Source organism: Oncorhynchus gorbuscha, linkage group LG09 (genome assembly GCF_021184085.1).
Source record: "Oncorhynchus gorbuscha isolate QuinsamMale2020 ecotype Even-year linkage group LG09, OgorEven_v1.0, whole genome shotgun sequence".
Lineage (NCBI taxonomy): Eukaryota > Metazoa > Chordata > Actinopteri > Salmoniformes > Salmonidae > Oncorhynchus > Oncorhynchus gorbuscha.
Window position 1 is genome coordinate 27,881,450 of NC_060181.1, and position 24,069 is coordinate 27,905,518.

A 24,069-nucleotide genomic window follows, 5' to 3' on the forward strand; every position below is an offset into this window, starting at 1 on the left:
CTAGGGCTAGACTATGGCCAACTCTGTATCTAACCATTAGGCCTAGGCTATGGTCAACTCTGTATCTAACCATTAGGCCTAGGGCTAGACTATGGCCAACTCTGTATCTAACCATTAGGCCTAGGGCTAGACTATGGCCAACTCTGTATCTAACCATTAGACCTAGGGCTAGACTATGGCCAACTCTGTATCTAACCATTAGGCCTAGGCTATGACCAACTCTGTATCTAACCATTAGGCCTAGGCTATGGCAAACTCTGTATCTAACCCTTAGGCCTAGGGTTAGGCTATGGCCAACTCTGTATCTAACCATTAGGCCTAGGGTTAGGCTATGGCCAACTCTGTATCTAACCATTAGGCCTAGGCTATGGCCAACTCTGTATCTAACCATTAGGGCGATAGTAGCCTAAAGTAAATGTACTTTTAACCTGAGAATATGTTATGTGTTCCAACAGTTTAGAATGTGTGAACAAACACCCTATTAGCTGTGTTGTGTGATCGGTGTGTACAGTATTTATTGACAAGCCAAGCTTTTTTGTGTATTTTATTTGTGCCTTCACACTTGATTTTAAATCATAATATGCCTTTTGTTACTACTGTGTTATGAAGAAAATGAGTTAAGCTCACTATTGACTAGGAACCTTAAAGGACTCCTCGCTAAAGTTATTCATTGTTAATATATTTGTTTACACACATGCCTAAATGTGATTAGTATTCGTTTACATACATTTCTATATGTGATTATTTATAACATGTTGTGGTATTACCACATTGGGTAAAAGTAACTGTGATTTATAGAGTACGAATATTGCTACTCATATGTGTGTATGTGAAGTTTCCTGGCCTCCCGGCCCCTATAGCTCTCAGCATTAAAGCTTGAATAAACTCTTGACTTTTTCACCTTATCACCATAGTGATAAATGAGAGTTACACAGCTAATTACACTGAACCAAAATATTAACGCAATATGTTAACGCAATTTGTAAAGTAATTGGTCCCATGTTTCCATGCGCACAAAAAGGTTATTTCTCTCAGATTTTTTTGTTTACATCCCTGTTAGTGAGCATTACTCCTTTGCCAAGATACTCCATCCACCTGACAGTTGTGGTATGTCAAGAATCTGATTAAACAGCATGATCATTACACAGGTGCAGCTTATGCTCAGGACAATAAAAGGCCACTCTAAAATGTGTAGTTTGTCACACAACAGAATGCCACAGATGTTTTGAGGGAGTTTGCAATTGGCATGCTGACTGCAGGAATGTCCACCAGAGCTGTTGCCAGCGAGTTGAATGTTAATTTCTTTACCAAAGGCTGCCTCCGTGGTCGTTTTAGAGGATATGACAGAGCGTCCAACCAGCCTCTCAACCGGAGACCACGTGTAACCACGCCAGCCCAGGACCTCCTCTTCCGGCTTCTTCACCTATGGGATTGTCTGAGACCAGCCACCCGGACAGCTGATGAAACTGTGGATTTCCACAACCAAATAATTTCTGCACAAACTGTCAGAAACCATCTCAAGGAAGCTCATCTGAGTGCTCGTTGTCCTCACCAGGATCTTGACCTGACTGCAGTTAGGCGTCGTAACCAAGTTCAATGGGCAAATGCTCACTTTTGATGGTCACTGGCACGCTGGAGAAGTGTGATCTTCACGGATGAATCCCGGTTTCAACCGTACCGGGCAGATGGCAGACAGTGTGTGTATGGTGCGAGAGGTTTGCTGATATTATCATTGTGAATAAGGGTGTCCCATGGTGGTAGTGAGGTTATGATATGGGCAGGCATAAGCTACGGACAACGAACACAATTGCATTTTATCGATGGCAATTTTAATGCACAGAAATACCGTGATGAGATCCTGAGGCCCATTGTCGTGCCATTCATCCGTCGCCATCACCTCATGTTTCAGCATGATAATTCATGGTCCCATGTCGCAAGGATTTGTTCACAATTCCTGGAAGCTGAAAATGTCCCATTTGGCCTGCATACCCACCAGACCCGGTAACCCATTGAGCATATTTGGGATGCTCTAGATCAGTGGTTCCCAAACTTTTTATAGTCCCGTACCCCTTCAAACATTCAACCTCCAGCTGCGTACCCCCTCTTGCACCAGGGTCACCAGGGTCAACGCCCTCTCAGATGTTGTTTTTTGCCATCATTGTAAGCCTGCCACACACATACATTTATTAAACATAAGAATGAGTGTGAGTTTTTGTCACAATCCGGCTCGTGGGAAGTGACAAAGAGCTCTTATAGGACCAGGGCACAAATAATAATAATCCATCATGTTGCTCTTTATTTAACCATCTTACATATAAAACCGTATTTGTTCATCGAAAAATATGAATAACTCACCACAGGTTAATGAGAAGGGTGTGCTTCAAAGGATAGTAGTACACCACGTTGTACGAGATCTTCAATTTCTCAGGACAAGAATAAATATTCCATAACAAAATCAGCTGTTTCCAGCTACAATCGTAATTTACAACATTAACGATGTCTGAAATACACTGTATTTCTGATCAATTTGATGTTATTTTAATGGACACAAAAGTGTTTTTCTTTCAAAACAAGGACATGACAAGTGACCCCAAACTTTTGAACAGTAGTGTATGTGTGTGTGTGTGTGTGTATGTATGCATGTGTGGGGTCACTTGTCATATATATATAAAATCAAATGTGAACCACGTTTTATTTTGCGTACCCCCGATGGCATTGCGCTTGGGAGTACCTGCTCTAGATGTGTACGACAGCATGTTGCAGTTTCCACCCATATCCAGCGTCTTCACACAGCCATTGAAGAGGAGTGGGACAACATTCCACAGGCCACAACCAACAACCTGATCAACTCTATGTGAAGGATATGTGTCACGCTGAATGACGCAAATGGTGGTCACACCAGATACTGACTGGGTTTCTGATCCACGGCCCTTTTTTTTAAGGTATCTGTGATCAACATTCCCATTCATGTGAAATCCATAGATTAAGGCCTAATGAATTTATTTCAATTGACTGATTTCCTTATATGAACTCTAACTCAGTAAAATCTTTGAAATTGTTCTATTTATATTTTTGTTCAGTGTAATTGTTGTAAAGGTGTGTCGACGGTGGACAGCGTTCCGTTTGTGCGTCCCTCTGTCATCTCTGATTTATTACGGGGGAAGTGCCTCCTCGTCTGCCACCGGCAGCTGACCCTTAACAGGCCAGTAGAGCTGATGAGGAGGAGTGGTCTGCTTCTCTTTCTCTCCCTCTCTTTCTCCCTCTTTCTTTCTTTCTCTCCCTCTCTTTCTCCCTCTTTCTTTCTTTCTCTCCCTCTCTTTCTCCCTCTTTCTTTCTCTCCTTCTCTTTCTCTCTCTTTGTCACAAAGTTGATCTGTTTATTTCAGCTAAACCCGAATTCTGTGGCCTCTCCTGCTGCTGCACTGATTCACCCCTCTCTCTTTCTCCCTCTCACACAGTGCCAGATACGGATAGAGAGGGAGAGAGCGAGAGAGAGGCAGACATAGAATAGAGAGGCTTTTGTCGATAACAGCACAACAAAAGCCTCCAACGTGTCTGGCACCAGATGGATAGGCAGCAAAAACAAAAAATACAGCATATTTGGGAAGCTCTAGATCAGTGGTTCCCAAACTTTTTATAGTCCCTTACCCCTTCAAACATTCAACCTCCAGCTGCGTACCCCCTCTAGCACCAGGGTCAACGCACTCTCAAATGTTGTTTTTTGCCATCATTGTAAGCCTGCCACACACACACTATACAATACATTTATTAAACATAAGAATGAGTGTGAGTTTTTGTCACAACCCGGTTCGTGGGAAGTGACAAAGAGCTCTTATAGGACCAGGGCACAAATAATAATAATCCATCATGTTGCTCTTTATTTAACCATCTTACATATAAAACTGTATTTGTTCATTGAAAAATATGAATAACTCACCACAGGTTAATGCGAAGGGTGTGCTTCAAAGGATGCACACAACTCTGCAATGTTGTATTGGATTGAGTCTCTCACATAGGTACGTGGTGGCCTAGAAGGCCAACATCCCAGGGTCACCTCTTCACTGTTGACGTTGAGACTGGTGTTTTGCGGGTACTATTTAATGAGGCTGCCAGTTGAGTACTTGTGAGGCGTCTGTTTCTCAAACTAGACACTTTAATGTACTTGTCCTCTTGCTCAGCTGTGCACCGGGGCCACCAACTCCTCTTATTCTGGTTAGTTTGTGAAGGGAGTAGTACACCACGTTGTACGAGATCTTCAGTTTCTCCAATGTGTCGGGCACCAGATGGATAGGCAGCAACAATGAAAAATACAGTTAGAGTTGGGCCCAGACCTGAATTCAAACACTATTTGAAATTATTCAGCAAACGCTGAAAGTATTTGAAAGATTTCAAATGGATGTTGAACCCAGGACTGGAAGAGAAGAACTCTGTGTTGGGCCCAATAGAAAGGCAGACAGACAGGCAGCAGTGTCACTTTGAGGTTGAGACTCAGAGAGATGGAATCAGCACAGCGTAGAGAACTGTAACTGCCCAATCCCTCATTCTCCCTGCTTCCCTCTCTCAGCCCCTCTTAGCCCAGGGTCCACAGAGACAGGGGGAGCAGGCCTAAGCGGAGGGAAGCTACAGCTGTGTTCTGACCATGGGGATGAGTAAGTCTGAGACGAGGACTGGGGGAGGGAGGGAGGGAGGGAGAGAGCTGAAGGATGGAGAGAAAGGAGGAGGGAGGTTCTGGAAGAGCAGTAACCTTTGGGATGATGAGTGCGTTTCCCATTACCGTCCTGACACAGGATCCGCAGAGATGATTTAATGGCGGCATTTTGTTTTTGCTGACTTCATTCCTTTTTTTCCCTCTCCTCCACCATTAAAAGAGAAGAGAAAAGGCATACCAGGCGAGGGCTGGGCTGCTGTGTGGGTAGAGTAGCCAAGCATCCCAAGTCTATTATTCCCCAGCCAGCTTCTTCCTTCCCCTCTCTTATTCCACGGATTCCACCGTCGCAGTGTGTGTCCACTCAGTTCCTGGTTGCACCTCCTTCCTCCTCTTATCCTTCTCTCCTTTTTTTATTCCCTTTTTCCTCCCCTCCTATGTCTCAGTGACTACAAACTAGGATGAATCACCTAACACCCAGAGGTGCCTTATATCCTAATAGTGTGGCGTTTGCACCAGCGCGCAGACAGATGTACACTGTTAAGGAATGTGTGTGTGTGTGTGTGTGTGTGTGTGTGTGTGTGTGTGTGTGTGTGTGTGTGTGTGTGTGTGTGTGTGTGTGTGTGTGTGTGTGTGTGTGTGTGTGTGTGTGTGTGTGTGTGTGTGTGTGTGTGTGTGTGTGTGTGTGTGTGTGTGTGTGTGTGTGTGTGTGTGTGTGCGTGCGCCTGTGGGTCAGACTGTGTCTTCCCTTCTTGTAACAGAACATAAGGCCAGGGTGTGACAGCACAGAGAGGCCCCCAGTGAGCAGGCTGGGGCACTAGTTAGGTCAGTCAGAGGCTAGAGGGGTGAGGCTCTACCTGCAAAGCAGAGGCCACAGACCTGCTGTTGCTACTGCTCCAATCCACACACGCACACAAACTCTGAACTCGGCCCACTGAGGCCCCCTGCTGGTGGACTAGGGGAACAGCAGCCTCATGGCCACCTAGGTGAATGATCAGTCCCTGGCAGCTCCAGACCTGGGTTCAAATCTATTTGAAGTCTTTTCAGCATTTGCTTTAGTCTGCCTCGAGTGCCAGTCGGGCAGGGTTTGCACTTTTTGACTGTTGTATTTGTTCCATTGCTCTAGGCAAAGTATTTGAACCCAGGTGAAGGCAGCTTGTGGCTACCCCATTTCACTATAGTATCCTGTCTCCTTGTGAGTGAGTTGTGTCCTAACGAGCTTGTAAATTCCTTGCAATGGTGTCTCTGTCTCGCCGCATTCATTACCTCCTCCTGCCCACCTTGTAAAACAATGCCTCTTTAATAATGTCTCAGCTCCGTCCCACTGCCCCGGCACTAAATCAAAAAGTGAGAGGCTATAGGAGAAGACCGATAATCCACTCCCTCCGTTTCTATGAAGAGAATTCACAGAACTACTTTGTCACGGGGTGGGACGTGGGAGTCGATGGCTGAGCGCTTTGTGGCGCATTGATCTCCCGTCACGTGAACACCCTCCAGGTAATTGCACTGCCCTAGTGTGATAAATTCTTCCCGTTGTTTCAAATACTCTGGGGGCTTCGGCGCCGCACCGCTCCTCCTGCTCTGGCTCGTAAAGAAGAGAGAGTTGGGAGGCCCGGGATGAAGTAAATACGCCTTGACTGCTCCATACATGGACTACACTTTGTCTTTGCATGTGGTGCAACAAAGACATAAATAAGTCACATATCAAAGGATCACCGGGCCGGAATCGATGTGTCGTCATCAGGAGCTTATTTGTTTTCTGTTCAACATTCTTTTAACCAAGGGAAGACATTGTGAATGTTTTTGACAACAGTGATGGTTTTGAGGATAAAGGTGTTGATGTTGATAACAATGTTGAAGTTGTTGCTGCTGTTGGTGATGAGGACCTTCATCCTGGAGTGTGATATTCAAGGCCAACCGAGGCCACGTTGTTTTCCATTTCCATTTAAAATACTGCGTGCAGATTAATCCCTAAACAACTAAACAACATTTAATTACCACTAACAAACATTTAGAAAATGAATATTTTCTCGACTCAACTCATTAAAGTGTTTTCCCCATTTATCTGATTTAGACTACACCCCTTGTTATGTTGCGCTTTGGTTGTCCAGCAGCTATGCTATAACCACTAATATCACTCTCCCCAGAGTAGAACCTCTGCATGTATACTGAACAAAAATATTAACTTAACATGGAAAGTGTTGGTCCCATGTTTCATGAGCTGAAATAAGATCCCAACGTCATTTTAGAGAATTTGGCAGTGTGTCCAACCGGCCTCACAACCGCAAATCACATGTAACCACACCAGCCCAGGACCTCCACATTTGGCTTCGTCACCTGTGGGATTGTCTGAGACAAGCCACCCGGACAGCTGAAACTGAGGAGTACTTCTTGTCTGTAATATAGTTATTTTGTGGGGAAAGACTCATTCTGATTGGCTGGTCCTGGCTCACAAGTTGCTGGGCCTATGCCCTACTAGGCCCACCCATGGCTGCGGCCCTGCCCATTCATGTGAAATCCATATTTACATATTTCCTTATAAACTGTAGCTCAGTAAAATCATTGAAATTGTTGCATTTGTTTTTTTTACTGTAAGGGCTTAAAGTGCGTCAGAGTATTACTTTTTCTAAAATAATCTTATCATGTACCTGTGTGTACATTTACCTACACTGTAGATAAAACACTTATATTTTGGATCCCAGCTGCAACCTAGTTGTCTAACCCAATGGTCTTATCTCAGTTGAGTTACCCTGTTTGGGATAGGGGGCAGCATTTTTCACGTTTGGATGAAAAGCGTGCCCAGAGTGAACTGCCTGCTACTCACTCCCAGTTGCTAATATATGCATATTATTAATAGATTGGGATAGAAAACACTCTGAAGTTTCTAAAACTGTTTGAATGATGTCTGTGAGTATAACATAACTCATATGACCGGCGAAAACCTGGGATGAATCCAACCAGGAAGTGGGAAATCTGAGGTTTGTAGTTTTTCAACTCTTGGCCTATCGAATATACAGTGTCTATGGGGTCAATTTGCACTTCCTAAGGCTTCCACTAGATGTCAACAGTCTTTAGAACCTTGTTTTATGCTTCTACTGTGAAGGAGGGGGAAATGAGAGGGGTTGAGTCAGTGGTCTGTCAGAGTGCCACGAGCTGGTCACGTGTTAGCTTGAGTTCCATTGCATTTCTGAAGACAAAGGAATTCTCCGGTTGGAACATTAAGATTTATGTTAAAAGCATCCTAAAGATTGATTCTATACTTGTAGACATGTTTCTACGAACTTTAATATAACTTTTTGGACTTTTCGTCTGAACTAAGCGATCGCGCATTGAACATTTGGATTACTGGGCTAAACGCCCGAACAAAAAGGAGGTAATTTGGACATTGCACAAATCAAACATTTATTGTGGATCTGGGATTCCTGGGAGTGTATTCTGATGAAGATCATAAAATGTAAGTGAATATTTATAATGCTATTTCTGACTTCTGTTGACTCCAACATGGCGGATGTCTGTTTGGCTTGAATTGTTGTCTGAGCGCCGTACTCAGATTATTGCATGGTTTGCTTTTCCGTAAAGTTATTTTGAAATCTGACACAGCGGTTGCATTAAGGAGAAGTATATCTCTAATTCTGTGCATAACACTTGTTGTATCTTATATTAAAGTTTATGATTACTATTTATGTAAATTGATGTGGCTCTCTGCAAAATCACTGGATGTTTTGGAAGCAAAACATTACTGAACAACGTGCCAAAGTAAACTGAGATTTTTGGATATAAATGTGCACTTTATCGAACAAAACATACATGTATTGTGTAACATGAAGTCCTATGAGTATAATCTGATGAAGGTTAGTGATTCATTTTTATCTTTATTTCTGCTTTTTGTGACTCCTCTCTTTGGCTGGAAAATGGCTGTGTTTTTTGTGTCTAGGTTCTGACCTAACATAATCATATGTTGTGCTTTTGCTGTAAAGCCTTTTTGAAATCGGACACGATGGGTAGATTAACAAGACGTTTTTCTTTCATTTGGTGTATTGCACGAATATGTATGTAAATTACATATTTCAAAAAAATATTTTTGAATTTCACGCATTGCCTTTTCAGCGGAATGTTGTCGAGGGGTTCCGCTAGTGGAAAAGTGGGGTTGTCGAGGGGTTCCGCTAGCCATAAAGCAGATGCTTTAAGCAGTAGTACTTGCCTACAGTTAAATGTCTGTAATTGCTCTGATTCCTTTAATATCCAATTATAACTCGCATGGCTTAGGTACCCCGGGAATCAATTGGATCTGACTTCCTCCCAATGTCTCTATGGCAAAAAAACCTGAAATTATTCATTTAAATTAACTTTGAACGAGGATACACCTTCAAGTTAGCCAATGTACTGACTTCTGACTTAAACACATCCTTTTAACTTTAAACTCTGTGAATCCCCTTTCTTTGTGTAATATCCGTATAATCTCGCTAAAATGCCCTTTGATTTCATTTGGTCGTGTCTGTGTGAGGCATCGGCCGTGATCGCCTGTGGGTGAGGAGGAACAATTCTAGGAGGACCCCTGTAGGGGCCATACGCTCCAGACCCTTTGAAGAAGGGAAATGTGATGTGAAGTTGAGAGACCTGTGATGAGAGCTGATCAAACCAAGGCTAATCCACCTGCTTGTCATCCCACTGATAGAGAAGGAGGGGGAAGAGAGGGAGATGGGGGGGGGTACAGGGGAGGATGTAGCAGGGAGGAGGGCCTCTAAGAACTCCTGTAAGAGATTAAACAGCAGATGAAAGGGGATACGAGTCACCCGCCGAGGGCAACATGTGTAGCAGACAAAACCAATCAATCGCCCACCTCACACCCAATAAGATTACATCAATCCATAACCGCTCTTATGAGTGATTGGATTCTGTCTCCTTCCAGAGGAGAGGGAGGAGGGGAGACGAGCGAGCAGCTCAATTTTCCCAATGATTAAAGCGGCGACAAATTGGTTTGATAACATCAAGGACCTTGCTGTGGCTGAGTCTATAAGGGCAGTGTTCAGAGCAGATAGAGGTTGACCGACCACGTACAACGGACACAGTCAGTGAAGAGAAGGGTGGGATGGTGGGGCGACTGCATCACTTAGCTCTCAGACCAACTAGCCAATGACTGGCCTGCAGCACTAATCATTTATATGAGCTCAGTGAGGAAGAAGAGGAAAACAAGTGGTAGCATATACAATGAAAAAATTGTGGGCCTAAAACTGATCCTTGGGGGACACCATAGATAACTGTTACCATACCTATTGTAATTGCTGAGATATAACGCATGAATTGTGAAACAACACAGAATTGTTGTAAAATGTAAAAAATAATAATACTCCTAGATATAAATGTATTTAATAAAAGATCCTGACTCAAATTGAATGAAAACAGAAAGCGATGCAGAAGAACAGAAAGGAAAGGTTACTTCCTCTTGAACTTATTGCAAAATGCAGGTTTCGTCATTTAGAATTCCTATTAACTAATAATCATCTCCTCACCAGCCAACAGCCAGCCAGTCTGCATCAATGAGCAGTGTTTTAATTCAAAGATGCTCACAGAGATACACAACAAACAGTACAATAGGTTCATTAAGGTAAAGTAATTAAAAGAAGTAAACGGGGCAAAGTGTCATGCGCACACACACACACACACACACACTCACCTAATAAAACAAAAGAAGCCTCCTGTGTGTGTGTGTGTGTGTGTGTGTGTGTGTGTGTGTGTGTGTGTGTGTGTGTGTGTGTGTGTGTGTGTGTGTGTGTGTGTGTGTGTGTGTGTGTGTGTGTGTGTGTGTGTGTGTGTGTGTGTGTGTGTGTGTCCTCTCTCTTGGCCCTGTACAGATGGAGATTCATGATCAATCAATTGGTGGTTGTGTGCAACAATCGGAGGATAGCTCATTAGCGCCACAGACACACTTGTGGTCATTTGTCTTCTTTTCACTGAGGAGGCCAGAGGGTGCTTTAAATTCCCCTTGTTTCCTTGAGGCCAATATGCCTGCTCAGCCCATCCAGTGTGACTGCTTGCGTGTGTGTGTGGACCACCTACCTCTGCAGGTTCCCTGCTGATGTGCACCAGCTGCTTCTACAACTTAGTAAGATGCCAATTATCTACCAATGAAACTGTTACTCTGGTCTTAGTCAATTTAACAGGTTTAGGGCTGACACAGAATAAACTTGGTCCTGGACTAAAAACATGCATTAAGGCCCTGAAACCAGATATTGATGTGCAAATAGAGGATGTGTCATCCTCACCCCATTCTCCACCCTAAAATGTACCCTAATGCATATTCCCTAAACACTATCACCAGTTACACACTCACTGGCTTCATGCATATGATGTTAATGTACTTAATTCCAGACCCTAAACTCAATTATTTACGCTTCATTAGTTAAAGAAGATGATGAACTGAGCTGACTTGAACACCCATTAGCTATTCCACCAACGACTCATGGTGTGGTGGAGAAACGCTTATCGCTGTATAGGTTTAATAGGATGTGAACAAAGCAGTGGCTACTGGTTTCCTCTGGTGTTTTCTCTTTTAACTGCAGATCGTGTAAGAAAGGCTGTTCTGAGCTGACAGCCTGCTGCTGACGGCAACTCGTTGCTACATTGCCCTGTCAGAGTAAATATATGGAGGAGATAGGGACAGAGGAGAGGGAGGAGAGAATTGACGTACAGACACAACTAGTGTGTAAAATATGTGCCTGCTGTGAAATGAATTGGGAATCACATTGATGTATATGGACGTGGTTGTTTAATGCGTAATACCTCAGGGTTATGGAAGATAGATGGCCTATTTTACATGATGTGAACGCCGTAGTAGCAAAACTACGTCCTCTGGCTACGTTTTCTGGGAAGCTGTGTTTGAGTTGGAGGTATAATTTTCTCTCTCATTCCTAATGTCTGTCTTTTTTTTATTTCAGTGAAGGTACAGGGAATGTAGATGCCTTACTTTTTAGTTTTCAACCTTCATGGCATGGCTGCTACACTCGTGTCTTATTACTTGTACTACTGACTTCCTACACAGACTTTTTATTTAGCAATACTTGCTTTTGCACACTACAGCATGCAGTCTTTCAACAGACTTTGCTTCTTTGCGTTATTAGCAGTAGCTTTTTGGTCTAACTGTGTACATATGTACATCCTATATTCATATTCAGATATTCTAATCAAAATGGGCAGGTTGCCTTCTCAATTTCCTTCTGGCCCGACTACTGTACATGAAGCAGAAGCAATTTGTAGGAGCGTTGATTGATCACCCACAGATTTCACAATAAACCCCTGCTCAGAATATTGACAGGGAGGTGTAACAGAGATTCAGCTGGGGGGGGGGGGCTTAGTTTAGAACAATCCCCGGTGGTGGTTGATCCTGTGGGAATGTTCTGAAACAGCTAGACTACTGTATGTGGAGAACTGCTCTAGAAACACAGTGGCCCTGCTGTGGCGAGATGTGTTCTTCTTACAACAGTCACCTACAGTCCTGTGTGACAGGGTCAAGGGGTGTTGTCCATATGATGGGGATGCTTCCTCATTAGTGTGTGTTGTAGACTAAGGCCTTTATTTATAATAGGTTGTTTTATTAGAGTAGGGGTTCCTGGTAGTTGTTGCTGTGAAAAGGGATCCTCTGACAGGAGGTGCTGGATTCAACCCTCCGCAAGGTCACCTGTTGTCATCACCAGTCTGGTTATGGTTTCTCTCTGGTTCTATATGTTGTTGTGTTACAGTTTCTCTATCCTAGATTTAAAATACACTCATGTCTATTGGACTTTCACGTAGCCTAAATCATGCATAGATGTCCATGAGACATTTATACAGAGATTCATCATATGTGGTTCTCCTTCCCCAAGTCACCCTCCCTCCTTTCCCCCTCTCCTCCTCCTCCCTTTATAGAGACTGGGCGAGAGAACAGATTGACCTCCCTGGGCTGCAATCTGGTTGATCAGATTTCCATAGAAAAATCTCAATCCCCCACATTGATTAGGACATAATTAGTTAATCATGAACTAGAAGGAGAAAAGGGAGAGAAGGGGGATGGGGGAGTTGGACAGAAGGGCATTCAGGCTCAACCAATGGAATCTCATGAATGCTAAATGTTTAGTTTTAGTACTCTCATTTCCAACACAGAAAGACTCCCTCAGGTACACACACATATACAGTACACACACACACACACACACACACACACACACACACACACACACACACACACACACACACACACACACACACACACACACACACACACACACACACACCTACTTTACGATCTTTACTGTATTTATGATATTCAGTATATTGATATGATGACTGATCAATTTCTTCCCTCTAGTACTGTGAGAAATGGGCTACTAACCAAAACGATTATCTAAAAACCATATTGATATGAGCGATAGTCGATATTCGTATTTTGCTTTTTACTGCCTGTATTTTAAGATTGTAAAATCCTGTTGTCTAACCCAAGGACACCGTGGTAGTAACATTTAAGGATGGTTAACAGGCTTGTGTAATGACACAGCTATCTGGCAAGCCAAGCTATACACAAAGCTATGCTCATAGTATGACACCTGTGTAAGGTCAAGGGAAGGAGTGGTAACAGTGTGTTTTTTTTATTTCATTAGCGTCTGCTCCCTGACAACTACCTGCCCTGTCATCATCTGTCAGTCTTCGTGTGTTTAGTTTATTAGGATCCCCAACTGCACATGCAGCAGCTACTCTGCAGTAGCTAGATCCACGTAAAACGTACAAATACAATACAGAACATTTATAGACAAGAACAATGTAAGATATTACATATTTAAAAAATGTAATAAGATATATATATATATATATAGGAAAGGCACCAAGAGACAACAAAAATGCTATTTCAACACTTCATATATACATATTAATATTGTTAAATACTGTACAGTTAAAGTAGATATTTAGAGAGCAGAGGCGCTGTGATACAAGATGTTTTATCTGTTTTTTTAAAGCTACATTTGTTTTTTGCCTGAGTATCCTCTGGTGGCAGAGCATTCCATGATGACAGGGCTCTCTGAGCGACACATTAAATCTGTTTTGGTTTGGGTACAGTTCGGAAACCCATAGCGGCGTGTCTGCTGGGGTATGGATGTCTGTTTGAAGTGTATGCAAGTAGATTATACAAGTGGTTAGGCATTTTAAATACACACATGTTTCTTAAGTAGAAGAGAAGTAGTCCATTTCTCGTCAACCCTCAGCCATGAAGGACTATCAGGCATGTTGTGGATGTTAGTTGTGTATGTACAGTTAAGAACAAGGGGGGCTGCTCTGTATTGAACCAGCTGCAGCTAGGACTTTGTGTGCTGCACCTGGCTATATTATCAGACAGTAATCAAGATGGGACAAGACCAGAGCCTGAACAACAGGTACAGTTGATCTTTGTGTCAATTTTTAAAATAAAAGATATACCTCTCGGGGCGTCCAAAGTGGCACAGTGGTCTACGGCATCACTACAGACCCGGGTTCGATCCCAGGCTGTGTCATAACCGACTGTGACCGGGAGTCCCATAGGGCGACGCACAATTGGCCCAGCGTTAGGGGAGGGTTTGGCCGAGGTGGGGCTAAGTGGGCCGGTGTTCAGAAGCGCCGTTTGGCTGGTCGTGTTTCGGAGGACCCCATGACTCGTTCTTTGCCTCTCCCGTTGGGGAGTTGTAGCGATGAGACAAGATTGCAATTGGATATCACGAAATTGGGGAGAAAAAGAGGGTAAAAAAAATCGAACACATAAGACATACCTCTCCCCATCTTCACAATAACTTTGTCAATATGACTTGACCATGATAACTGACCATCCAGTGTTTCTCCTAGGAGTTCAGCTTCTTAAACTTGTTCAATGGATACACCCTTCATGCACAACTCCAGTTGAGGTTTAAATACAATTATTTTGTTTTTTAAATGTTTTTAAGACCAGTTTACTGTTAATTACCCATTCTGACACTGACAGTAACTCTTGCGAAGAGTTTCATTGAGCTCACTGGCTGTAGGTGCTGATGTATAGAGCAGTGGATCTCCAACTTTTTTGGTTACTCCACCACCAACTGAATTTGACCCCTGAACTACCCCCTCATGTACGTTTTACAGTTTTCTCAAGTACCCCCTGTGGATAGGCCAAGTACCTCCAGGGGTCCTAGTACCCCTAGTTGGGAACCACTGGGGTAGAGTGTGCAATCATCAGTGTACATAATCATTTTAGCTTCTTGTAAGACAAGAGTAACGGCCCAAGGCAACTGCCCTGAGGGATCTTGCACTGTACATATCTGATGTTAGAGAAGGCTCCATTGATGAATACAATTGAGTTATATTGGAACTCTGTGCGTGCATGTTTGTGCGTGCCTGCGTGGGTGTTCCACTGTATGTAACACCTGCCCTACCTCTCCTCTCTCCTGTAGGTGTGATGAGTGTTGTCTGTGCTACCACTTTGGCTGTCTGGACCCTCCCCTGAAGAAGTCTCCCAAGCAGACAGGATACGGCTGGATCTGCCAGGAGTGTGACACTTCCTCCTCCAAGGTGTGTGTTGTGTTGTGTTGGGTGGTGGTGATGATGTCTTCTTTTGGCATCACATTATTGAAGCAGCAGTTAAACAGCTGAATATGAATCTACAACAAATCTTACCAGGAAATATATAGTTATATGGGTATTAAGTTTCAAAGGGAAAGAAATGTGTGTTTGAAGTGGTAAGAGTCGAGCATGGACAACAGCCATGGCTTCACTTACATTTCCCGATCTTCTTCCCGGATCCATTCAGCAAAGGGCTGGGCTATATCTGTGTGAGAGACAGGGTGTACTGTAGTTAGTTTGACATGACAGCTCCAGGAACTGCTGCAGAAGCATGCGTCTCTGTGTCTTTTTACCTTGAAACCAAACCTGACAGCGAGCCAAAATGGCCGCCACCAATACCGGTCTCCTCATTGCTACCTCCTGAAGCGGTACTGGTCCATTTCCATCCCTTTCCATTTGAAATGTCCCTAACTGAAAATGGCAAGTCTCACCAGAAGCACTTTTTTTGCATTTTAAATCATGTTTTTCTTATTGAATTACAGTGTAATCAAGGGTAGCATGCGGCAGCTTGTGAACCTAATTAAGTTGATAAATGTGAAGCGCGTTTCAATTTGTCCAGGAAAGGGCATTCCTATTGGCTCTATGTGTGTGGAAAATGGGGGTTAATTGATGTTGCAGAGAAAGAGAAACATAAAAGCCTGAGCCATACTGAAAACGCTGCATGCTGGGAATGAAACGTTAAATTACAGGCAAAACGTAAAGGTTAAGGATCAGTTAAAATGTTAGATAGCAGAGTTAGTGGAGGGTTACAATGTTAGATAGCAGACTGTAAATGTAAAATGTTAGATAGCTGACTAGAGACATGTAGTTGTTGTAAAAACGTGTTTGTTGTTGTAGCCCTGTTTGGAAGGGGCATGACGATACGTCGGTGTACATGCACAACAACTGATGTTGTTTCTGCCCAACATTACAGTCCGGCATGTTTGTATTTTTATATTGTTCTCGTAGCTCTAGTTCAACAAGAGTGCCAGGCTGTTTCGCAAAGAGATAATACACATTAATATAACCCAAATAGTTTTTACAAAGCGTATAAGCATATATAGAAATGGAACCCATTTACATGCGTAGAGCTGAACTCTGGTAATAAAGAGCCATGTTGAGAGTATTACAGACCAGAATATACTGCCTGTGTGTACTGCTGTGGTGTAAATGTGTACTGCTGTGGTGTAAATAGGCATAGTATTTGGCAAAGAGGGTGGAGAAAGACTCACAACACTATCCTGCTGTTGTTGTGTGTGGAGTGTGTTGGTCTAAACGGGGGCTGTAGGAAGGGACACACACTCAATGGAAGAAACACACACACACACACAATGGAAAGGAGCTTTTAAGTGGTGAAAGCTGGAAAAGAAGGGAAAGGGAAGGGGGGCACAAGTCTTTGCTTTTTAAATGTGCTGCTGCTCGAAGCCTGCTGAGAGAGGGAGAGTAGAGAGTCCTCCAGAGACCCCCAGGACCAGACCCAATCCTCTTTAATCACCCCCGTGCAACACACATACCAAACGCACACTGGAACAAACGCACACAAACACATAAAAACAAACACATTGCAACAAACCCACTGACGGAATGGAACACACACACACACACACACACACACACACACACACACACACACACACACACACACACACACACACACACACACACACACACAGACCTGCCCCTCTCTCGTTAATCACATGTTTCATCCCCCGGAGTGTCTTCTCCACTCATTCCCCATCCTCCCCAGTCCTCCCCTCCCCTCCCTCCCACCTCTCTACATCCCTGTGTAAACCCTGGTGGTGGCGACTACCTCTGTGTGTCCCAAAGCATCAGACCCAAAGCACCTCTGTGTGTCTCCTCTTCATCAGACAGAAGTGGAGTTACAGTAGTAGAGGGGACTTTTACGCTGCTCCTCTTCATCAGACAGTAGTGGAGTTACCGTAGTAGAGGGGACTTTTACTCTGCTCCTCTTCATCAGACAGTAGTGGAGTTACAGTAGTAGAGGGGACTTTTACTCTGCTCCTCTTCATCAGACAGTAGTGGAGTTACAGTAGTAGAGGGGACTTTTACTCTGCTCCTCTTCATCAGACAGTAGTGGAGTTACAGTAGTAGAGGGGACTTTTACTCTGCTCCTCTTCATCAGACAGACAAGTTTGTACAGCGTTGTCACTATAGATCTACAGCTGTTAACAAGTGTCAGTCTCCCTCAGTCCAACTGCTGAACTAGTCCACACTGACTTATTCCACTATGTCCTTGTGGAGCAAAGGGCCTCTCTGTTGCTACAATACGAGTGAGAAAGCCTTTTATCTGAGCAATGTTGATGGATATATAGTGTAATGTGTCTGTTTCTGTTTCTTGTTACTGAATAGATTTGAGCGGCACAGGTAGCCTAGTGGTTAAGACCATTGGGCCAGTAACTGTTCGAATCCCTGAGCCGACTCGGTGAAAAATCTGTCTATGCTTTTGAGCAAGGCACTTAGCCTGAATTACTCCTTTATGTCACTCTGGTTAAGAGCGTCTGCTAAATGACTCAAATGTAAATGTTTTACATTTTTCCTAAAAACCAAACTACATCATCTTTAGCTGAAGTGTCAAACTTCTAGCTATTTCCATGTATTTCATTGAGTAATCATGTGAATCCAAGTCTGAGCAACAGTGTATGATAAAAGTGTTTGTCAAAACACTTCACAATCATTACATACCTTCAGCTTCTTTGTACGAATGCCACAATTTCCTATTTTTTTTACAAAAGACACATGCTCTAAAAACTTGTAATGTGTTTTCAGGTATTAAGTCGGTAATGGGCGGAAGTGAGTGTTGGAGATAATTGCCTCGACTTTGCACTCTGGGAGATGAGAGCAGAATTTAAGGGAAGTTATTCTATAATATGCGGCTTGTAAATGCCAAGCCTCTGCTGCATGCTGTGAATCGCTTGTGCCTGTGGGAAAGGAATGGTGCTTTAAATGGCAACTTTAAGTGCAGCTGAATCATACCTGACCGACTGTCTCAAATGTGATTTACATGGTGAGAGAAGCCAAGGGGGGTGGGTGGCTGGGTCGGTCACACAGAGCTGTGTCAGCCTGCTGGTCTGACAGTGGGGGAAAGATGTAGCTCTAGCTAGATGATCAGAATTTGACTTGTCATCCCTCCCGCCCTGACTGACTGGTAGCTGAGTGGAAGGAGCTTACATCCGGAAGGACGAATGGAACTGAAGGAGAGACCGTAGGTAGGTTGGGAGTAGGGACACAGGAGCCAGCCAGCGAGTCAAAGTAAACTGGATGTAAGTTGAGGTTACACAATATTTTAAGTTGATTAAGCTTGAAATAGTTGATGCACCTTTTTAACTTATCTTTTTGTTGTTGTTGTTGTTCAAACAACAAATGTTTGTTTGACAATGCATTGCACCGTGCTCATGCCTTCGCTGTCTTTTGAATAAAGCACACAGATTAGCCTGTGAACTGTTAGTCTGATCCAAACGTTGGGTTGACGCAGTAGCAACACTTGACTTGATGAGTTTGGTCCATGATATTGTGGACCCCGCGTGTCGTCATCCTCTCTAACTTCCATCCATCCTCTCTCTGTGTATCAGCGTGTTTGTCTCTCTTGATCAACACTGTGATGTCTCTTGTATTATGAATCGTCTTTTCCCGCGTCTTGAAATTAGGAGTGTAGAAAAAACAAACGGTCTCTGTCAGTTTACGGTTGTGTGTAGGAATGCGCTCGTTGGTGTCAGCAGTCGCACACTTTTCTGTGTGTGTGAGTGTGCGTGCGGCTAGGCCAGGGTGATACAATTATTTATTAGGCAGCCTGGAGTTCATTACGGGTCTCTGGTTCTCCCTGCCTGCCTGGCTTAGATAAACCTGTGGCCTGACCAAGACCACAGCCCTAAATCCCTGCCTTCCCCTGTCACCCCAGGTCCTGGCCCAGTAGATCCCAGTAATAAACTGACAGTCGTGCCATAATATACGGATGGCCTTTCATTCCAGAGCCCGTTACTCGGCCGCGGTAGTGCCGAGGGGGGCTTGTTTAAAGCTTTATTTGACATCCTGCATTGTGTTCGTGGCCACGGCTCCACTCGCCTGCCTGCTCTCTCGCTAGACGCCTCTGTAATGTATCCAGAGATGAGGAGAGGCAGTTGCCCAGGCAGCAGTTAAAGCAGTTGGAACGCTCTGCAGCGGGTGGACGGTGGGTTAGTGTGTGGGCAGAGCTTCTTTAGATACACTTTAGACTTTACTTGTCATCAAAAGACTTCAAACTTGTGCAATTACTGTCCGTGAAAGAGTTATGTTTTCCTTTTCAGTTCATTCAAGGCCAAGAAACGACCAAGTGCAAAAAGGCAATTCTTCTGTAAAGTTCCTAGTTCCCTGCGTGACCTAATGCTAGTTGTGTGTTTAAGAAATCTAAGTTGCTGGTTTTGTGTGTGCGCGTTACTGTGTGTGCGTGTGTGTGTGTGCGCATTACTGTGTGTGCGTGTGTGTGCGTGTGTGTGCGTGTGCGTGTGCGTGTGCGTGCGTGTGTGTGCGTGTGCGTGCGTGCGTGTGTGCGTTCCTGTGTTTGCATTTCATTGGATGATATGAACCGTTATAGGAGGCTGAGTGTTTTAGTCGAGTGTTTTGACGTTGTTTAAAATAGGGAACTATTAGAATAGGGTACCATTTGTGTTTTGTGATTGTTTACAGGGTTGCAGTTAATATACGTTTGGGTGTTGTTTTGATGTTCTACCCATTTCGGGGGATGATTACCTTTTACACACAGACCCATCAATCAGAAAGCTTCATGGCTTGACCTGTGAAAGTAGCTAATTAAGTTAGCCTAATTAACTTAATGAAGTGTCACACTCTGCCGGCTTTACTAGAGGAGAGGAAATTGAAATAAAAATAGGGATCATTACTCATCGGCTGGAAGGACATTGATAACACACGTCTGATATGAGAGATGGGAGGACATTTATAACACACGTCTGATATGAGAGATGGGAGGACATTTATAACACACGTCTGATATGAGAGATGGGAGGACATTTATAACACACGTCTGATATGAGAGATGGGAGGACATTTATAACACACGTCTGATATGAGAGATGGGAGGACATTTATAACACACGTCTGATATGAGAGATGGGAGGACATTTATAACACACGTCTGATATGAGAGATGGGAGGACATTTATAACACACGTCTGAAATGAGAGATGGGAGGACATTTATAACACACGTCTGATATGAGAGATGGGAGAGAAATGAGAGATGGGAGGACATTTATAACACACGTCTGATATGAGAAATGGGAGGACATTTATAACACACGTCTGATATGAGAAATGGGAGGACATTTATAACACACGTCTGATATGAGAGATGGGAGGACATTTATAACACGTCTGATATGAGAGATGGGAGGACATTTATAACACACATCTGATATGAGAGATGAGAGGACATTTATAACACGTCTGATATGAGAGATGGGAGGACATTTATAACACACATCTGATATGAGAGATGGGAGGACATTTATAACACGTCTGATATGAGAGATGGGAGGACATTTATAACACACATCTGATATGAGAGATGAGAGGACATTTATAACACGTCTGATATGAGAGATGGGAGGACATTTATAACACACGTCTGATATGAGAGATGGGAGGACATTTATAACACACGTCTGATATGAGAAATGGGAGGACATTTATAACACACGTCTGATATGAGAGATGGGAGGACATTTATAACACACGTCTGATATGAGAAATGGGAGGACATTTATAACACGTCTGATATGAGAAATGGGAGGACATTTATAACACACGTCTGATATGAGAGATGGGAGGACATTTATAACACGTCTGATATGAGAGATGGGAGGACATTTATAACACACGTCTGATATGAGAAATGGGAGGACATTTATAACACACGTCTGATATGAGAAATGGGAGGACATTTATAACACACGTCTGATATGAGAAATGGGAGGACATTTATAACACACGTCTGATATGAGAAATGGGAGGACATTTATAACACACGTCTGATATGAGAGATGGGAGGACATTTATAACACACGTCTGATATGAGAAATGGGAGGACATTTATAACACACGTCTGATATGAGAGATGGGAGGACATTTATAACACACGTCTGATATGAGAGATGGGAGGACATTTATAACACACGTCTGATATGAGCGATGGGAGGACATTTATAACACACATCTGATATGAGAGATGGGAGGACATTTATAACACGTCTGATATGAGAGATGGGAGGACATTTATAACACACTTCTGATATGAGAGATGGGAGGACATTTATAACACGTCTGATATGAGAGATGGGAGGACATTTATAACACACATCTGATATGAGAGATGGGAGGACATTTATAACACGTCTGATATGAGAGGTGGGAGGACATTTATAACACATGAGAGATGGGAGGACATTTATAACACGTCTGATATGAGAGATGGGAGGACATTTATAACACACATCTGATATGAGAGATGGGAGGACATTTATAACACGTCTGATATGAGAGGTGGGAGGACATTTATAACACACGTCTGATATGAGAGATGGGAGGACATTTATAACACGTCTGATATGGGAGGACATTTATAACACACGTCTGATATGAGCGATGGGAGGACATTTATAACACTTCTGATATGAGAAATGGGAGGACATGTAACGGCGTTCGTTTGTCGAAAGAGAGTCGGACCAAAATGCAGCGTGGTTGTTACTCATGTTCTTTAATGAATAAGAGTGATACATGAAATAACTTAATAAATACAAAAACAACAAACGGAACGTGAAAAACCTATACAGCCTGTCTGGTGAACACTAACACTGAGACAGACCCACAAAATACACAGTGAAACCCCGGCTACCTAAATATGGTTCCCAATCAGAGACATCGAGAATCACCTGACTCTGATTGAGAACCGCCTCAGGCAGCCAACCTAAGCTACACCCCTACTCAGCCGCAATCCCAATGCCTAAAAAAAAACAATACGAAACACAACATATAAACCCGGGTCACACCCTGGCCTGACCAAATATATAACGAAAACACAAAACACTATGACCAAGGCATGACAGAACCCCCCCCCTAAGGTGCGGACTCCCGGACGCACCTCAAAACCATAGGGAGGGTCCGGTTGGGCATCTGTCCATGGTGGCGGCTCCGGGTCGGGACGTGGTCCCCACTCCATTAATGTCATAGTTCCTCCCCTTCGCGTCCTGGGATAATCCACCCTCGCCGCCGACCATGGCCTAATAGTCCTCACCCAGAACCCCACTGAACTGAAGGGCAGCTCGACTGAAGGGCAGCTCGTGACTGGGGGCAGCTCGTGACTGAGGGGCAGCTCCTGAGGGGCAGCTCCTGAGGGGCAGCTCGTGACCAGCTCACTGAAGCTGAAGGGCAGCTCGTGACTGAGGGGCAGCTCGTGACTGAGCTGAGGGGCAGCTCGGGACTGAGGGGCAGCTCGGGACTGAGGGGCAGCTCGGGACTGAGGGGCTGACTGGGGGCAGCTCGTGACTGAGGGGCAGCTCGTGACTGAGGGGCAGCTCGGGACTGAGGGGCAGCTCGGGACTGAGAGGAAGCCCAGTACGGAGAGGAAGCTCAGGCAGGTAGTAGGCTCCGGTAGATCCTGGCTGGCTGGCGGATCTGGAAGATTCTGGTTGACTGGCAGATCTGGAAGAATCTGGTTGACTGGCAGATCTGGAAGAATCTGGTTGACTGGCAGATCTAGAAGATCATGGCTGACTGGCGGATCTAGCTGCTCTATGCAGACTGGCAGCTCTGGCTGCTCCATGCAGACTGGAAGCTCTGGCAGTTCCATGCAGATTGACAGCTCAGGCTGCTCCATGCAGACTGACATCTCTGGCTGCTCCATGCAGACTGGCAGCTCTGGCTGCATAATGCAGGCTGGCAGCTCCTTGCAGACTGGCAGCTCCTTGCAGACTGGCAGCTCAGGCTGCTCCATGCAGACTGACAGCTCAGGCTGCTCCATGCAGACTGACATCTCTGGCTGCTCCATGCAGACTGGCAGCTCTGGCTGCTCCATGCAGGCTGGCAGCTCCTTGCAGACTGGCAGCTCCTTGCAGACTGGCAGCTACTTGCAGACTGGCAGCTCCTTGCAGACTGGCAGCTCTGGCTGCTTCATGCAGACTGGCAGCTCAGGTTGCTCCGAACAGGCAGGAGGCTCCGGCAGCGCAGGAGGGAAGGAAGGCTCTAGAAGCGCTGAACAGGCGGGAGACTCCGACAGCGGAGAAGGGAAGGAAGGCTCTGGCTGTGCTGAACAGGCGAGGCGCACTGAAGGCCTGGTGTGTGGTGCTGGAACTGGTGATACTGGATCGAGGACACGCACAGGAAGCCTGGTGCGGGGAGCTGCTACCGGAGGACTGGTGTGTGGAGGTGGCTCTGGATAGACCGGACCGTGCAGGCGCACTGGAGCTCTTGAGCACCGAGCCTGCCCAACCTTACCTGGCTCGAGGCCCACTCTAGCCCGGCCAATACGAAGAGCTGGTATGAAACGCACCGGGCTATGCACCCGCACTGGAAACACTGTGCGCTCCATAGCATAACACGGTGCCTGCCCGGTCTCTCTAGCCCCCCGGTAAGCACAGGGAGTTTGCGCAGGTCTCCTACCTGGCATAGCCATACTCCCTGTAAGCCCCCCCAATACATTTTTGGGGCTGACTCTCAGGCTTCCATCCGCGTCGCAGTGCTGCCTCCTCATACCAGCGCCTCTCCGCTTTTGTCCGCCTCCAGTTCTTCCTTGGGACGGCAATATTCTCCAGGCTGAGCCCAGGGTCCTTTTCCGTCTAATATCTCCTCC

At 44.6% G+C, this 24,069-nt stretch overlaps 1 protein-coding gene across 3 annotated transcripts in view; it reads left to right on the top strand.

Annotated features, from left to right (window-relative positions):
- Window positions 1-24,069, top strand: part of LOC124043339 (PHD finger protein 14-like) — a 119,743-nt gene that overhangs the window by 62,091 nt on the left and 33,583 nt on the right. For all 3 annotated transcript variants that reach the window (XM_046361857.1, XM_046361859.1, XM_046361858.1), the window contains exon 19: window positions 15,066-15,183. In XM_046361857.1, the coding sequence (XP_046217813.1) occupies window positions 15,066-15,183 (118 nt within the window). The remainder of the gene's footprint in view (window positions 1-15,065; window positions 15,184-24,069) is intronic.